This window comes from Salmo trutta, chromosome 21 (assembly GCF_901001165.1).
Source record: "Salmo trutta chromosome 21, fSalTru1.1, whole genome shotgun sequence".
NCBI lineage: Eukaryota > Metazoa > Chordata > Actinopteri > Salmoniformes > Salmonidae > Salmo > Salmo trutta.
In genome coordinates this window covers 2,136,972-2,154,514 of record NC_042977.1, presented here as the reverse complement: position 1 = coordinate 2,154,514, position 17,543 = coordinate 2,136,972, and the positions used below count along the sequence as shown (strand labels likewise).

Genomic DNA, 17,543 nt, shown 5'->3' with positions numbered 1-17,543 from the left:
CTGAAACAGGAAAGGGTCTTCCCCAAACTGATGCCACAAAGTTGGAAGCACAGAATCGTATAGAATGTCATTGTATGCTGTAGTGTTACGGTTTCCCTTCACTGGAACTAAGGGGCCCAGCCAGAACAATGAAAAACAGCCTCAGACCATTATTCCTCCACCAAACTTTACAGTTGCCACTATGCATTGGGGCAGGTAGTGTTTTCCTGGCATCCACCAAACACAGATTTGTCCGTCAGACTGCCAGATGGTGAAGCGTCATTCATCACTCCAGAGAACGCGTTTCCACTGCTCCAGAGTCTAATGGCAGCGAGATTTACACCACTCCAGCCGATGCTTGGCAATGTGCATGGTGATCTTAGTTGTGTGTTAGGCTGCTCTACCATGGAAACCCATTTCATGAAGCTCCCGAGGAACAGTTGTTGTTCTGACGTTGCTTCCAGAGGCAGTTTGGAACTCGGTAGTGAGTGTTGCAACTGTGGACAGACAATGTTTAATTTACGCGCTACTTGCTTCAGCAGTCCTGTTCTGTGAGCTTGTGTGGCCTACCACTTCGCGGCTGAGACATTGTTGCTCCTAGATGTTTCCACTTCACAATGACAGAAATTACAGTTGACCGGGGCAGCTCTAGCAAGGCATAAAGTTGATAAACTGACTTCAGTTAAGCAATTCTACTGCAAATTGTCTATGGAGACTGCATGGCTGTGTGCTCGATTTTATAAACCTGTCAGCAAGGGGTTTGGCTGAAATTGCCGAATCCACTAATTTGATAGCGTGTTCACATAGTAGCCTAGGCTAACGTTAACTAGCTGGCTCATCGTTGCCCATGAAAGGAAGTTAGGCAAGCAAGTATTTTAGTCAGGTAGCCTAGTCTAGAACAACACAAACTAAAAGTGTGTACACTGTATGACCAGACTGATCACTAGGAATAGACAGCGATTTTGGACGTTTGAAAAGGTCCCCAGAAAGTCAATATATGCCTTCCTCAGTGCGCACAAAAGAAAATAAAAACTATTGCCCAACACTGGGAGCAAACTTGTGATGCTCAGAGCTGGAGAGCACTGCTTATACCACTCCACTAGGAAATCCTGGCCAGCCAAACCCTTCCGATGCTGGGCCAATTGTACCCCACCTCATGGGTCCCCAGGTCACGGCCGGTTGTCGCACTGCCTGGGATCAAACTCAGGTCTGTAGTGATGCCTCAAGCACTGCGATGCAGTGCCTTAGACTGCTGTGCTACTCGGTAGGTCAAACCACGAGAATACTTGATCATACTTGCGGGTAATTGCACGTTGTTTTTAATTATTTTGTTTTAAGCCTTCTCCAAGCCATAGCCCTAACCACTCAGAATTTAACCCTTTGAGTTGGTTCTGTTTTAATACTGTAACCACACAGAATGAATGCATAAAAAAATAGATGTTCATCCATAACACGTCAAATTTAGAAGGGAAACTATGAAATTGTGTTGGTATGACAGTTCTGGCAACATGGCATGCCGTTCCTCTACAAGTAAGGTGAGTCGACATGTTTTTTCTACTTACGCACACACAAACACACGAACGCACGCACACACACACACACACACACACATAAAATCAGTGTCATGGACATCCATGATATTTAGCTTAGGTTGATTAGACAAATTGTTTTTGATATCTTTAAATTGTCACTGTATTAGAATAAGCATAGGTGATTTGATTACTTTATAATGTTGAACTTTAAATGGTGCTGGAATAGATCCTGTTTTCTTCGCCACTTGCAGTAAATCTCTGTGGTTCTAAATCAATAGTTGTTTAGCAGTCCGAAAATGTCGAAAACATGAACTTGACCATGCTGTAGGTCATCTAAATGCAATATGTTTTGTGGACTTCATCGGACAGATGTTGCGCTCCGGTTTTGTGATGAAACAAATGCAAGATTGAATTTATTCTGCCACTGTGTGTCTGTTGTCTCGGCCTTATACATGACAGTGGCATATGAACTAACGGGTTATGGATAAAACAACGCAATTATTACAACACCCTTATTTTTTTCCCGGCTTGGTTTCCCCATTGATTTTACCCACGCATCAATACTGGGTTTGAGACAGAATGCTGTTTTCTAAAATGCAGTAGGAAACAATGTTTAACCTAATAGACAGATCAACTACAGGCCCTCACCTAAGAGTCTAAAGCCATATAACCATTTATCTAACCACTCCCCCTTTTGCATTTTATATTTATTCCTGTATCTCCGCAGTGCAATGATACATAGAATATTTTGAGGAATAATCCTCATTATAAGCATATTACGCAATTGAATTACATTAAGCGCAGAGGAAGGGGAAGGATCATAACCCACTGTCATCATAAATTCCAACAGCAGATGTTGCCTGAAGCTTTAGATTCAACAACGATAAGGATAGCCACATCACATTTCCTTGAGGTGAGGAGCAAAATGTCACAATATAACCCTCGGCTTGACTTTCCCTTTAAATTGTAGATTTGATCAAAAACCCCCATGTCACCCAAAGCCAATCACATCCAATGTCCCTTTGTTTGTAAACCAATCACGGTAAAAGTATTTCTAAAGAGTGATTTGGCACATGGATTTCATCCCCATTTGCTGATGGATTTCTCAGAGGTTGGGATAATCGCACACTGCAGGGTATACCCTCGAGGCCGGCAAAAAGGGATGCACTGTATAGAGTATTCACAGAAAATGGTTACCTGGTATTTACCATGAAATAACTTGGCAAAAAATTATACTTTTGGACTCATACTGACATTAGACCGCTTTTGAGACCTGAACCCCCCCCCACACACACACACACACACACATTCTATGATGCATAGAACCTAATACATTGTCGGACAATAGGGAGAGACTTTATACGTGAAAATGTAAATGTGTGACTTGTGTACTAACTTTCCAGTTTTCCGTACTGCATCTAATATACGTGTTGTGTATTTGTATGCTGATGTCACAAAATGAATTTCCATGTAAATGGACAATAACATATATTGTATCATATGGAATTATAGAGGGAAACTCATCTGTGGTCATGGAATAGCAGATGTCTATGGAAGTTTATAGCTGTCGAAATTCAATTTGAAATGCAAATTGGATATAATACTTTCATAGTTGTCAACTCACCCAGGGATCCCCCCTGACTCCAGCTTGTTGGCAATGTCCACGTCCCACGACCACACGTCAAACTGCCACTTTCTCAGTCCCAGCACCCCACACAGGACCGATCCCGAATGGATCCCGATTCGCATGTCGATGTCATGCTTTGTGCGTGATCTTACATATCTAGAGAGGGGAAATAAACAATATGGTATCTATTTATTTGTGTACCTTCTTTACTGTTATCTTTTCCAGTAGACTATAAAGACAATATTATCCTATATAATCAAATCACAATTGATTTCAAGTGCATTTAACAAAGTCACAACACACTTTACAGAAAAACAACACACTTTACTGAAAATATGAAATCATAAATATAAGGTAATAAAGTAAAAACTGCAAATGATTTATCTCTGATATTTTTAATTGTGTTGTGGGTAAATATAAGAAACTAAACCTTATTTTTCCCGTATTTAGCAAACCATTTGATTTGGCACTGTGACTGAAACTACATTACTTCAAATTATCAATGGAAAAATAAGATAATTCATTCAGTGTTCCAAAATTCACCAGGAAATAGTCCCATTTTATGTTGTATACGGTGATAAAACGGAATAAAGTCCACAATAATCGATTTGTCCAGCATTATCTCACCTTCTAATTTTTGTTTATAATTTCATATGCCATATAATTATGCATTACTAATATTTACAGTTTCCACCACTGGGTGAAAAATAACAATATATTTCCAAACCCATTTCCATACAACTACAATTTGGCAAGTCTCATTTCATCCTATTTCATGCCTTATAATAACTATGATGAATGTGAGCTGACAGGCGCTCAATGATATTCAGCCCAGGTGCATAAAATCAATAGGTTTTGAAGTTCACCCTGCCATAGATACTGATGAAATTGTCGTAGCTGTGGCTGCTGATAGAGTCTGAAAATGCTTGGTTTGTGTCCCAAATGGCACCCCTATTCCCTATATAGTGTACGTCTTTGACCGGGGCTCATAGTGCACTACTTTTGACCAGAGCCCAATGTAGGGAATAGGGAGCCAATTGGGATGCAGTGTCACCACAGTGGCACTGATGCTGCAGTAAAGGGGCCATCAGCCAAGAGGCTCTTAGCGAGCGACCTGCCTCTTGTTTGCTCTCCATTCTCTAAAAGGACGGTTGGCCGATTCATTCTAATGGTCTACTACATCACTCCAGTAGCTTAGCTCACTCTTAAACGCACACACGGACACACGCACACACACGGACACACACACGGACACACACTGTACACACACGTGCATATCTCCCTCTCCATTTCTTTCTTTCCTCTCTCTCGCCATCTCTTCTGTTTCAAACACTATCTCTTTTCACATATGCTCTGGCAGGACAATATCAAACAAGAGGACAAACAAACTGCCTATTTACCAGAAAAAAATACCTTTAGCCTTAAAAGTACACATGGCCATCGTTATCCATTAAATACGCGTAGTCAACAAAAATGTTGTAAAAGCCTTTGAAAATAGTATTACCACTATGTGACAATCATTGTAAGACTCAGTATTATATATTTTTTTATCATTATTTTATATTTTTCATTCCAAATACAAACATACATACAAACAACAATTTACAGATGTACACAAACAATGACTACTTCTCATCTGCCCAGACCCACACGCTCACACCCTCATCCTTAGTGCCTGCATTATTGTTTGCCACTTGGCCTTAAATTGTAACAAATCGTTTTTCTCGGTCGCCCATGCAATTTCAACATTTAAATAATAAATCATTCAATTTGATCTTTGTGTTAATTATGGCAGATTAATTGATTTCCAAGTTTTTAGCATACGTTTTTTTCAAGATGAGTGATGAGAGGAGAATCGTCCAGCCCATTGGGAATTTTTCTTTTATGAGTTGGACGAGAGGGATTTACTCCAGACACCCGAACAAGCCCTCATCCCCATCATTACCAGGACAAAGAGACAGAGGTTTCGCGGAAGGAGATCGGGGTGCCTTGTAAGGATCAGGCGACGAGTGGCTAATCTGCCTTTGCCATCGGTACTATTGGCCTACGTACAATCGCTGGATAATAAAATGGATGAGCTAAAAGCATATATATTCTACCAACGGGACATTCAAAACTGAAACATCTTATGTTTCACCGAGTTGTGGCTGAACAACAACATGAATAACATACAGCTGGCGTGTTATACCCCGTACCAGCAGGATAGAACAGCAGCCTCTTAGCTAATTTCTACCAGCATGTTAAATGTGCAACCAGAGGGGAAAAAAACTATAGACCACCTTTAATCCACACTCAGAGACACTTACAAAGCTCCCCCTTCATTCTGCAAATCTGATCATAATCCTATCCTCCTGATTCCTACTTACAAGCAAAAATGAAAGCAGAAAGCACCAATGACTTGGGTCAATAAAAAAATAAGTCAGATGAGTCAGTGTTCTGCCATGGCCAGCGAAGAGCCCGGATCTCAATCCCATTGAGCACGTCTGGGACCTGTTGGATCGGAGGGTGAGGGCTAGGGCCATTCCCCCCCAGAAATGTCCGGGAACTTGCAGGTGCCTTGGTGGAAGAGTGGGGTAACATCTCACAGCAAGAACTGGCAAATCTGGTGCAGTCCATGAGGAGGAGATGCACTGCAGAACTTAATGCAGCTGGTGGCCACATCAGATACTGACTGTTACTTTTGATTTTGACCCCCCTTTGTTCAGGGACACATTATTCAATTTCTGTTATTCACATGTCTGTGGAGCTTGTTCAGTTTATGTCTCAGTTGTTGAATCCTGTTATGTTCATACAAATATTTACACATGTTAAGTTTGCTGAAAATAAATGCAGTTGAGAGTGAGAGGACGTTTCCTTTTTTGCTGAGTTTATTACCTCAATTACCTCGACTAACCGGTGCCCCCGCACATTGACTCTGTACCGGTACCCCTTGTATATAGCCTCGCTATTGTTATTTTACTGCTGCTCTTTAATTATTTGTTGCTTTTATTTCTTTTTTTTGTGGTATTTTTCTTAAAACTGCATTGTTGGTTAAGTGCTTGTAAGAAAGCATTTCACCGTAAGGTTATATTCGGTGCATGTGACAAATACAATTTGATTTTTCACTACACCCCCATATGCCAGATTAAAACGTCGTTTACATTGTAATACTTCTGACAGCCAACTTTCTTGCTCGGCCCATAACTTTTGGACATTTTTACATTTACGTCATTAGCAGACGCTCTTATCCAGAGCGACTTACAAATGGGTGCATTCACCTTATGATATCCAGTGGAACAACCACTTTACAACAGTACATCTAAATCTTTTTTGGGGGGGGTGGGTGGGTTAGAAGGACATCATAGCATTCCCAGAAAGCATGGATTATTGAGTCATTATTAGTTTTACACTTATGACATAATTCTGCCATTTTGCTGTAGAATTTATGAGTTTTGTCTCTTGTATAATAAATTCTATACGTCACTTTTACATGGGATTAAGCGTACATTTCCGTTACCTGTAATTTTGTCCGTTAACTGAAATTTAGTTGCATGTATTTGAAACTATCTACATGGGTCAGTCCAAAATTACTTTTTAATTCTGTCATGGAAATAAATGTATTTTCTGTTACCAAGTTATTTGCCTTTAGTTTTCCATGTGGACCAATGTATCAGTGAATTCTGAAAAGCTATAATTGTTTGATAAGTTTGTGTTTGTAGGGAGTGATATTGGTTCTTGTAGAATATGTTTCATTTTCTCCATATTGTTATAATGTTCTTAACTATAAAGTTGTTAATGTTCTTAGCTTTATCCTTTAAAATAGACACGTAAAAAGATTCTGGGGATATCTTCAAAAATATATTTTCAAAATGTACCCATTGTTCCTCTTTAGTGCAATTAACTATATGTCGCAAGTAAAAGCCTTGGGTAGCGAATTGATAGAATTCCATGCCTGGAAAGTTAAAACCAAGATGTAAAACTTTATTTTTTATTCTATGAATTTTAGTTACCCATATAAAGTCTTATGACCGAGTATACTTTTTACAAAAGATTATTCCATTTAATTAGATCTGCCTTCATATTGTTGAGTAATGGAATAAAGTTATCTTTATATATTTGTTGTTTGCTGTCACTTATTAAGCATCGTTAAGTATTTCATATTTTTTGTGGTCCACTTAAAGGATTTCTGTAGATTGTGAGATATTCTTTTTCCCACTGCCATTATTTTGGGGGGTTTTCCACATTAATTTATATCCTAAGATTTTAGAGTATTCAGATTTTTTTTTTTTTTTAGCATAGGGGTCATTGAGTTTTCAATATTGGTCAGGTATATCAGAAGATTATCTGAAAATAAGTTTAGTTTATATGCATGTTTACCAAGTTTAGTTTATATGCATGTTTACCAATATTGATACCTGTTACATTTGGGTCCTGTCTTTCTGCAAACTGTTCAATTGCCAGTGTCTTGTGTCCTTTCTAAAGCAATTTCATCAGATAATGTATTGTTTGTGCATATTTTTGCTTTAGGACATTTACACAATATTTTCATGACATTTTTTTACTTCAGCTGGAAAGTTGAAAGCTTCCAAAGTTTTGAATAGAAAAGGCCATTCAAGACGGTGGAAAGCCTTTTCAGCATCAGACATTATCGATAAATCTATATCTAGTTTTTTTTTGCATATTGTATTAAACTGAAAACCTGTTTAATTGATACGTATCAAGTCTGGAAACTGACTTTTGCCATTCTATTGCTTATAATCTTAGTTTTTATTGTCACAATGTATTAAACTTATGGGTCTAAATCAGCAGGGGACTCTCCAGATTTTCCTGGTTTTAATAATAACTGAAATAACAGTTTGATACATGGAACTAGGAAGTACTGAATTGAGTGACATTTGTTGTTATTTGTGTACTTTGTCCGAAAATGTTGAATAGAATTCTATGGTAAAGCCATCCATTCCTGGTGTTTTTCTCAGTGTGAATGTTTTAACAGTATCTAATATTTCTTCTTGGGAGGACCTTGTCACAGCTGTCTGAAGGATCGGACCAAAATGCTGCGTGTTTGTAGTTCCACATATTTTATTTATAGTGAAACTAAATGCAATACACGAGAATACTTGAATATACAAAAACAACAAACCGTGACGCAGCGAGGAAAACACACTACTCAAAAGATAATCACTCACAAACACAGGTGGGTCAAACATCAACATAAATATGACCTCCAATTAACGGTAACGAGGATCAGCTGCCTCCAATTGGAGATCAACCCAAATAACACCAACATAGAAATACAAAACTAGAAACTGAACATAGAAATACAAAAACAGACAAACACCCCCTGTCACACCCTGACCTACTCTACCATAGAAAATAACAACTTACTATGGTCAGGACGTGACAGACCTCTGTTTCTAGTGATTCTTTTTTGTCTGCTGATAATTGCTTCAGATTATTACAGTATTATCAAGGGTTTTTTATTGCACACAAGCCTATGGTGCATCAGGAACCATCATGTTACAGATCCAAAAAAGGAGGAAGCTACAAACAGCTTCGAGACAACTAGAAACATCAACCCAGCGTGCTAGAACACAATAATTGCCACACATTAAACTGAAAAAACCTATAGGTTACTCAAACCTTTGCACAAATCTTCCACTGACAACCGGAAACTACACTGCTCAAAAAAATAAAGGGAACACTTAAACAACACAATGTAACTCCAAGTCAATCACACTTCTGTGAAATCAAACTGTCCACTTAGGAAGCAACACTGATTGACAAATTTAACATGATGTTGTGCAAATGGAATAGACAACAGGTGGAAATCATAGGCAATTAGCAAGACACCCCCAATAAAGGAGTGGTTCTGCAGGTGGTGACCACAGACCACTTCTCAGTTCCTATGCTTTCTGGCTGATGTTTTGGTCACTTTTGAATGCTGGCGGTGCTTTCACTCTAGTGGTAGCATGAGACGGAGTCTACAACCCACACAAGTGGCTCAGGGTAGTGCAGCTCATCCAGGATGGCACATCAATGCGAGCTGTGGCAAGAAGGTTGGCTGTGTCTGTCAGCGTAGTGTCCAGAGCATGGAGGCGCTACCAGGAGACAGGCCAGTACATCAGGAGACGTGGAGGAGGCCGTAGGAGGGCAACAACCCAGCAGCAGGACCGCTACCTCCGCCTTTGTGCAAGGAGGAGCAGGAGGAGCACTGCCAGAGCCCTGCAAAATGACCTCCAGCAGGCCACAAATGTGCATGTGTCTGCTCAAACGGTCAAAAACAGACTCCATGAGGGTGGTATGAGGGTCCGACGTCCACAGGTGGGGGTTGTGCTTACAGCCCAACACCGTGCAGGACATTTGGCATTTGCCAGAGAACACCAAGATTGGCAAATTCGCCACTGGCGCCCTGTGCTCTTCACAGATGAAAGCAGGTTCACACTGAGCACATGTGACAGACATGACAGAGTCTGGAGACGCTGTGGAGAACGTTCTGCTGCCTGCAACATCCTCCAGCATGACCGGTTTGGCGGTGGGTCAGTCATGGTGTGGGGTGGCATTTCTTTGGGGGGCCGCACAGCCCTCCATGTGCTCGCCAGAGGTAGCCTGACTGCCATTAGGTACCGAGATGAGATCCTCAGACCCCTTGTGAGACCATATGCTTGTGCGGTTGGCTCTGGGTTCCTCCTAATGCAAGACAATGCTAGACCTGATGTGGCTGGAGTGTGTCAGCAGTTCCTGCAAGAGGAAGGCATTGATGCTTTGGACTGGCCCGCCCGTTCCCCAGACCTGAATCCAATTGAGCACATCTGGGACATCATGTCTCGCTCCATCCACCAACACCACGTTGCACCACAGACTGTCCAGGAGTTGGCGGATGCTTTAGTCCAGGTCTGGGAGGAGATCCCTCAGGAGACCATCCGCTACCTCATCATGAGCATGCCCAGGCGTTGTAGGGAGGTCATACAGGCACGTGGAGGCCACACACACTACTGAGCCTCATTTTGACTTGTTTTAAGGACATTACATCAAAGTTGGATCAACCTGTAGTGTGGTTTTCCACTTTAATCTTGAGTGTGACTCCAAATCCAGACCTCCATGGGTTGATAAATTGGATTTCCATTGATTATTTTTGTGTGATTTTGTTTTCAGCACATTCAACTATGTAAAGAAAAAAGTATTTAATAAGATTATTTCATTCATTCAGATCTAGGATGTGTTATTTTAGTGTTCCTTTTATTTTTCTGAGCAGTGTAATAACATCAACAAGTGTAGCAAGGCCTAAAAGTGGGGATTTTTTTTACCTGATTGTCTTAATCATGCTGAGGCCCATCTCTACACAGCAATGAGCGTGGTCCTGTCGAGGTTCAGGAAGACCGGACACACAGTAGTAGCAGTCTCCTAAAATCTTAATCCTCAGACAATGGTGCTCCTAGAAGAGAGTGAGAGTGAGAGAGAATGGAGTTAGACTGGAATCAATGGGAAACTCAGAATGATCTTGATTTGATCAATACCTCTTGCTCCATGAGAATGCTTGAATTATCATAGAATCGTACACGAATGTACAGTGCACATGCATGCATTTGTTCACGGCAATGAGCAAGTTGTTCTGTCTTGCACCAGAAATGTCTGGACAACAGCTTTGACTTTATAATAAAGAGACATTATAGGCCAAGCAGGCTCCGTGCGTCATGCACAAGGACATAGACTCAACTCTGAATTCATTCCCTGAATTACGTTAAAATAACAAAGACATTCACGTAAACATTACGCTTGTCCATTAAGCTGCACTATATCTCACCTGTTTTTCAATCCAGTCATTGGACTTAATTACGGGTATTACCCTTTGAAAGCATTGCATGTTCCATTTAAATTCAGCCTTCTACACTGTATTTGTATCATTAATGACAGCTCTGGGGCTTGAAAATGAAACCGTAGCCAGAAGTGCAAAACATATTTCTATAATTGTATAGCACCATACCTGTAAGGCTGTCATTCATTCATGCTATCAATATAAATTGGGACCCGAGAGTATTACTGCTTTTGCATTCTACTGTGATATCTTAGCAAATTCTAGAACAAAGCGTGATTATTCATGTCTCCTTGCTCGTAGATTTTTTCCTAAATGTCAGTTCTTGCTGTCATAAAGTCACGTTGGAAAATGAAATTAGCATAAGCATAAAGTAAACTCACATGGGCTAGACGGTCGAAGCGTGCAAAGAGCTCGTTCAACATCCGCACCAGCTCTTGTGCCGATAGCGTCGTCGAGAGGTTTGTGAATCCTTTAACGTCTGCGAAAAGAATGCTGTAGAAAATATGGAGAAGTCACATTGTCACCATTACAATTCAACCTCTACAGATAATTTAGTGAGAAAATAGTCAACAGGGTACAGGTTTAAAAAACATGTAGTCCAGATCAAAAATGGTCCAATGTGGTCCCTCCTTGCTTTTGGATGAAACATTAAGACAAATCTAAACGGAATCTCTGCCCCTCCCTATCTCCAGGCTATGCTCAAACCCTACACCCCAACCCAAGTACTCCATTCTGCCACCTCTGGTCTCTTGGCTCTCCCACCCTTATGGGAGAGCAGATCCCGCTCATCCAAGCAAAAAGCTCTTCTCTGTCCTGGCACCCCAATGGAACCAGTGGAACCAATTTCCCCCTGAAGTTAGGACAGCGGAGTCCCAACCCCTCCTCACCCCTGCCCCGTAAAAAAAATATATGCCCTTTGTGAACTAACACTCACACTTGACTTTTTTCCCTCCAGCACTGACTTTGCTGATAGCTACTTTATTGAGGAAAAATGTACTTACTATGACTGAGATATAAGGTTGTCTCGCCTAGCTATCTTAAGATGATTGCATTAACTGTAAGTCACTCCGGATAAGAGCATCAGCTAAATGACTAAATTGTAAATGTAAATTACACCACATTATAAACTACAACCAAGATCACATTTATATGATCCCATGTTTATATGATTGATTTGGTTGAGATATTGCCTTCCTGCTTCTTTTAAAAAATGAAGGGGAACTGAATCTAACTGGTAACATAATTGAGACAACACAGAAACATTATGGAACTGACAGCATTTTAATTATACTGAACAAAAATATAAACGCAACAGGTAGTGTTGGTCCCATGTTTCATGAGCTGAAATAAAGGATCCCAGAAATGTTCCATATGCACAAAAAGCGTATTTCTCTCACATTTTGTTCACAAATTTGTTTACGTCGCTGTAAGTGAGCATTTCTCCTTTGCCAAGATAATCCACCCACCTGACAGTTGTGACATATCAAGAAGCTGATTAAACAGCATGATCACTACACAGGTGCACCTTGTGCTGTGGACAATAAAAGGCCACTAAAATGTGCAGTTTTGTCACACAACACAATGCCACAGATGTCTCAAGTTGAGGGAACGTGCAATTGGCATGCTGACCGCAGGAATGCCAGAGTTGTTACCAGAGAATTGAATGTTAATTTCTCTACCATAAGCCACCGCCAAAGTCGTTTTAAAGAATTTGGCTGTCTGTTCAGCCTGCCTCACAACCGCAGATGACATGTAACCACACCAGTCCATGTCCTCCACATCCGGCTTCTTCACCTGCAGGATCGTCTGAGACCAGCCAATGGGACAGCTGATGAAACTGTGGGTTTGCACAACTGAAGAATTTCTCGACAAACTGTCAGAAACCATCTCAGGGAAGCTCATCTGCTTGCTCGTTGTCCTCACCAGGATCTTGATCTGACTGTAGTTTGCTTCATGGAGGATTCCTGGTTTCAACTGTGCTGGGCAGGGCAGATGGCAGTATGACATACATTATGGCGTTGTTTGGGTGAGCGGTTAGCTGATGTCAACGTTGTGAACAGAGTGCCCCATGGTGGCGGTGGGGTTATGGTATGGGCAGGCATAAGCTACAGACAACGAACACAATTGCATTTTATCGATTGCAATTTGAATGCACAGAGATACCGTGAAGAGATCCTGAGACCCATTGTCGTGCCCTTCATCCGCCGCCATCACCTAATGCACGGTCCCACAATTCCTGGAAGCTGGAAATGTCCCAGTTCTTCCATGGCCTGCATACTCACCAGACATATCACCCATTGAGTACGTTTGGGATGCTTTGGGTCGAAGTGTACCACAGCATGTTCCAGTTCCCGCCAATATCCAGCAACTTCAAACAGCCATTGAAGAGCAGTAGAACAACATTACACAGGCCACAATCAACAGCTATGCGAAGAAGATGTGTCGTTCTGCATGATGCAAATGGTGGTCACAACAGATACTGACTGGTTTTCTGATCCACACCTGGTATCTGTGACCGACAGATGCATATCTGTATTCCCAGTCAAGTAAAATCCATAGATTATGGCCTAATATATTTATTTCAATTTACTGATTTCCTTATACGAATTGTAACTCAGTAAAATCTTGAAATTGTTGCATGTTGCGTTTATATTTTTGTTTAGCGTACTTTGCAGATATGAAAAAAATAGACAATCATATCAGTCACAAATTCCCAATTTATGCTTCAAAACCAACTCTATAAGAGGTTTTAAAAATCGATTCTATTTGACTCAAAATTCCATGACGTACAGTAAGGCATTGTTGGCAGAATAGATGGATGCTGTTAAAAACGGAAGACTGTAACTAAGGCTGGAAATGTCAATACAATCAAACTAATATTGGCAATGATCACAAGGTAGTTGTGATGTGGCTAATAGGCAAACACAAGGCTTAGGACACATAAGCGAGTAAACTGTAAATGAGTCAACAGTTGAGTCATCTACTGCATGAAATTACAGCCTGATGTGCTTGCATCAGTGAATTCAACTTCAATTGCGCTGCTTTTGTGGGTCCCGTTTACAGTACGCAGCGGAGGTAAAGTGTACAGACATGCCACAGTCGTAGCCAGGCTACTAAAATGTTGTAGTCTAGCTTCAGTTTTTAAAGCTTGACAATGAATAACCAAAAAACAAAACATGCAACAAAACACCATTCAAACCTTTGAGCGGTAGTCTACAGTACATTTTGAGTGCACCACACAGCAATGCTGCTGGTGATCCAAGCAGTGCAAAAAAATGAAAAAAATGTTTTAAGTTTAAATGTTACACCAACATTAAGCTACATTTTTGTTATTTGGAGTTATTAAACACTTTTTGATTAAGGTCACATCGTATTATGCACATCTGCAAGCATAGTGGCAAAGGCTGGACAAATATTTTTGTTTTAATATGTTAAAATGCTATATACAGCATCCTATGTACTACATAAGTGGATATCAAATAAAATAATGGTCAGTTTGGGTCGCAGTTGCAAGTTATTTTTATTTAAAAAAAAATTGGCTGTCTGGCCTGAAAATGTGTTGTGTTTTTCAATATGGCCCGTGTGCTGATTGAGTTTGACACCACTGGGCTAGCGTATCAATTTATGTAGCTAGCTATTTATTTAGCAAGCTAAAAACACAGAGCCTAACATTAGCTAGTTAGCCAGATGCAGGGAGGATGTCATGTCATTGGAAGAGTGGGTGAGTGATAGACTTTTCTCCCTCATATCGTTTTTAGGTGGCTACAGCTAGAGATGCTTGAATGAATGTTATCCACATTTAGCATATTTCTTAGTTAATGTATTTTGGGTGGACAGGAATGCAAGTTCCCATTTAGTTGTCTGTGGGTTGGGACAAGCATGCATTGGCTGGCAGGCAAGCTGCAGAAGGACGAGCAGGCTACTATTCCCCATTGTTTATCAGTGCAATTTTTACGGCCAACTAGCTGAAAAAGTTTGAGAGGGTTTATCTAATGTTCCTTCATTAGATTTTTGCTCAACTCGCTCTGGCTAGCGTTAATTGTTGATCTTATTGTTGTTGATGTGCATAGACAACTGAACTGAGGGAGAGAGAGCCTACCTTTTCATGGTTGTTTGATCAATAGGACTGTAAAGTTCCCAAATGTAAGAGGACTCCCGTGGTATTTACATATTTGCAGAAATCCATTCAGGTGTATTTTGTGGCTTTTGGCGAATGCGTTATAATGATCTAACGTTGTGCTGTTGCTACTGACTGTAAATAAACAGTCCAGTTCAAAGTGAGTGATGACAGGCCCGTGTGACAAATGGCATGTTTCTATGAAGGCCTACTGTAGCTCTGATTGGCTATGGTGCACCGGTCTGCACAGACTCCAGTCCTGAAAAAGATAGATGTTTTTATTCTGTTTTATTTCCTGCAGTGTCTTTTAATTGTCCAAATCCACGGGCGCATTCCAATTCTATATTTCTATAGAATTTTCACAAATTACTATACTTCATTCAATTCTATGATTTTGTTGTGACGTGACTTTCATTAATCTGATGACTGTTACATATCGAATCAACTAACTATGTTTAATTGTTACTTGATTAAATGAATCATGTTACACGGAATAAGTTGGTTAACCTGTTGGGGATAGGGGGCAGTATTTGCACGGCCGGATAAAAAACGTCCCCGATTTAATCTGGTTACTACTCCTGCCCAGTAACTAGAATATGCATATAATTATTGGCTTTGGATAGAAAACACCCTAAAGTTTCTAAAACTGTTTGAATGGTGTCTGTGAGTATAACAGAACTCATATGGCAGGCAAAAACCTGAGAAGATTCCTTACAGGAAGTGGCCTGTCTGACAATTTCTTGTTCTTCTTGGCTCTGTTTATTGAAAACTGAGGATCTTTGCTGTAACGTGACACTTCCTACGGCTCCCATAGGCTCTCAGAACCCGGGAAAAAGCTGAATGATGTAATTCCAGCCTCTGGCTGAAAAACATTAGCGCGTTTGGATAGTGGCCGGTCAGAGTACCATCAGACTGAGGCTCGTGAACGAGGGGATCCCATGCTTTTATTTTCTCTCTCTTTGAACGTAAACACGATTTCCCGGGGGGAATATTATCGCTTTTTTACGAGAAAAATGGCATAAAAATTGATTTTAAACAGCGGTTGACATGCTTCGAAGTACGGTAATGGAATATTTAGAATTTTTTTGTCACGAAATGCGTCGTGCGCGTCACCCTTCATTACCATTTGGATAGTGTCTTGAACGCACAAACAAAACGCCGCTATTTGGATATAACTATGGATTATTTGGGACCAAACCAACATTTGTTATTGAAGTAGAAGTCCTGGGAGTGCATTCTGACGAAGAACACCAAAGGTAATAACATTTTTGTTATAGTAAATCTGACTTTGGTGAGTGCTAAACTTGCTGGGTGTCTAAATAGCTAGCCCTGTGATGCCGGGCTATCTACTTAGAATATTGCAAAATGTGCTTTCACCGAAAAGCTATTTTAAAATCGGACATATCGAGTGCATAGAGGAGTTCTGTATCTATAATTCTTAAAATAATTGTTATGCTTTTTGTGAACGTTTATCGTGAGTAATTTAGTAAATGTTTTGTAAATTCACCGGAAGTTTGCGGGGGGTATGCTAGTTCTGAACGTCACATGCTAATGTAAAAAGCTGGTTTTTGATATAAATATGAACTTGATTGAACAAAACATGCATGTATTGTATGACATAATGTCCTAGGTGGGTCATCTGATGAAGATCATCAAAGGTTAGTGCTGCATTTAGCTGTAGTTTGGGTTTATGTGACATTATATGCTAGCTTTAAAAATGGGTGTCTGATTATTTCTGGCTGGGTACTCTGCTGACATAATCGAATGTTTTGCTTTCGTTGTAAAGCCTTTTTGAAATCGGACAGTGTAGTTAGATTAACGAGAGTCTTGTCTTTAAAATGGTGTAAAATAGTCATATGTTTGAGAAATTGAAGTAATAGCATTTCTAAGGTATTTGAATAACGCGCCACAGGATTCCACTGGCTGTAACGTAGGTGGGACGATTTCGTCCCGCCGACCCTAGAGAGGTTAATGAGTTACCATCTTCCGAATGAAACTATAGATTATATATATTGATAAGTAATTTATTAATTATTACCTCATATCAGTCTCATAATTCTGAACGTTGCATACCCCTTGCATCTGCACAAACCCCAACTTTAATGATAATTCTGTACCACACAAATTGATTTAATTGTTTATTTACTAACTAACTAAATGATGCACACACATGGTATAGGTTATTGATTAGAAACTTAATACAATGGAAACCGGTCCCTAGTACACTAACGACAACATGACTGCTTAATTATCAAAAGAGGGAGGAATAGAGGGGAAAAGGGAGAAAGAGAGACTACACTTGTACGCTCACAGTAATCCTAATAATTTGGCCCGAACCACCGCTCGTTTGGGGTAAAGAAATAATTTATGTATTCACGAGTTTGAATGTCTTCCTTCGTCGTGTATCTCTGTTGGACCCAGGCCTTCGTGAAAAGGGTTCCGTTGGGCCTTCTCTCAAATTAAGTGTAAGGCTCTGATTGTCCACACGAGGTCACA

At 40.3% G+C, this 17,543-nt stretch overlaps 1 protein-coding gene across 2 annotated transcripts in view; it reads right to left on the bottom strand.

The window, feature by feature from the left end:
* The window catches only part of adcy8 (adenylate cyclase 8 (brain)), a 280,096-nt gene that overhangs the window by 111,761 nt on the left and 150,792 nt on the right, over positions 1-17,543 (bottom strand). For both annotated transcript variants that reach the window (XM_029703947.1, XM_029703948.1), the window contains exons 4-6: positions 11,311-11,422; positions 10,422-10,549; positions 3,136-3,294 (exon numbers count right to left, since the gene is read on the bottom strand). In XM_029703947.1, the coding sequence (XP_029559807.1) occupies positions 3,136-3,294; positions 10,422-10,549; positions 11,311-11,422 (399 nt within the window). The remainder of the gene's footprint in view (positions 1-3,135; positions 3,295-10,421; positions 10,550-11,310; positions 11,423-17,543) is intronic.